The 1,620-nt window shown below is 44.0% G+C and overlaps 1 protein-coding gene across 1 annotated transcript in view; it reads left to right on the top strand.

Annotated features, from left to right (window-relative positions):
• The window catches only part of LOC101860550 (condensin complex subunit 1), a gene marked incomplete at both ends in the record, with an annotated part of 38,508 nt that overhangs the window by 34,267 nt on the left and 2,621 nt on the right, over positions 1 to 1,620 (top strand). Inside the window, 2 exon segments of the mRNA XM_035973616.1 lie at positions 716 to 796; positions 1,420 to 1,603. Of these exon segments, the coding sequence (XP_035829509.1) occupies positions 716 to 796; positions 1,420 to 1,603 (265 nt within the window).

Here is a 1,620-nt window from a genome sequence, read left to right as displayed (position 1 = left end):
CAATGTGACATTTATGTGTGACGTTTGTATGTACGTTCTCCCAATGTGACATTTATGTGTGACGTTTGTATGTACGTTCTCCCAATGTGACATTTATGTGTGACGTTTGTATGTACTTGTTCTCTCAATGTGACATTTCTGTGTGACGTTTGTATGTACGTTCTCCCAATGTAACATTTATGTGTGACGTTTGTATGTATGTTCTCTCAATGTGACATTTATGTGTGACGTTTGTATGTACGTTCTCCCAATGGGACATTTATGTGCGACGTTTGTATGTACGTTCTCCCTGTGTGACGTTTGTATGTACATTCTCTCAATGTGACATTTATGTGTGATGTTTGTATGTACGTTCTCTCAATGTGACATTTATGTGTGACGTTTGTATGTACGTTCTCCCAATGGGACATTTATGTGCGACGTTTGTATGTACGTTCTCCCTGTGTGACGTTTGTATGTACATTCTCTCAATGTGACATTTATGTGTGATGTTTGTATGTACGTTCTCTCAATGTGACATTTATGTGTGACGTTTGTATGTACGTTCTCTCAATGTGACGTTTGTATGTACGTTCTCCCAATGTGACATTATATGTGACGTTTGTATGTACGTTCTCCCAATGTGACATTTATGTGTGATGTTTGTATGTACGTTCTCCCAATGTGACATTTATGTGTGATGTTTGTATGTACGTTCTCTCCTCTCCCCCTACAGGTACGTGTTCTCCCACATCGAGAAGAGCAAACACTGCGAGAGTCTGGCGGAGAAACTTTGTCATCGCTTCCGGGCGGTCAGGTGGGTGTTCTTTGCATTGATTAAGTATTCACACCCAGTCTGAGGATGGGCTGGCGAAAAACTTTTGTAACAAGTGACGGATGTGAGCAGATTTTGAGGGCAACTTCTCACAAAAAGGATGGACTGGCTGCAGTGGACAGGTAGGAAAAATACAGGGTTGTGGTGGAACAGTGGCCGTTAGTAGAGATGAGAGCTTTGGAGAAAAGACCACAATGGCAAGTTCAGTTGTATATCTTTGCACATTTAGAAACATTTACTGGGTGGGTGGTTGGCACCCACCCCTTGGCGCTCATGTGACCTTATGCAGTTGCGAGCGCCGTAAAACCCTCTACTATATGATAAAAAAGGGTGGTTGGCGGGTGCTCTGGTGTGGTTTGCTTCTTCTTTCCTACCAAATGTCTATCATCCTGATCTCTCCTCCTTCTTATTTGTGTTTGTTACTCTCTTATAACACCTCTAATCTTCGCCACTTATATGACCTTATTGTGTTGCAAGTGCCGTAAAGCTCTTACTAAAAAAACCCAGCTTTGACTGTGTTATGAACTGAGCATCGCGGTGTGGCCAACATCCTCCCTTCAGTATCTCTCTGGGAACTTCAGCTCGTCGTGTTTTCTCAATTCCAGAACGGAGCGTCAGGTTCGTGACCTGTCTTTCTGCCTGTCTCAGCTGAGCTACACAGAGAAGGGCATCGGTAAACTGATGGAGAACTTTGCCTGCTTCGCCGACAAACTGGTGGACCAGGCGGTGTACGGTCATTTCTGTCAGATCCTCAGCAAAAGTCGCCAGTTTGTCAAGCCAGAGGCCAAGGTGAGAACTTACGGGGG

Source organism: Aplysia californica, unplaced genomic scaffold (assembly GCF_000002075.1).
Source record: "Aplysia californica isolate F4 #8 unplaced genomic scaffold, AplCal3.0 scaffold01533, whole genome shotgun sequence".
NCBI lineage: Eukaryota > Metazoa > Mollusca > Gastropoda > Aplysiida > Aplysiidae > Aplysia > Aplysia californica.
The sequence above is the reverse complement of the archived record's forward strand: the minus strand, read 5'-3'. Positions and strand labels throughout refer to the sequence as shown.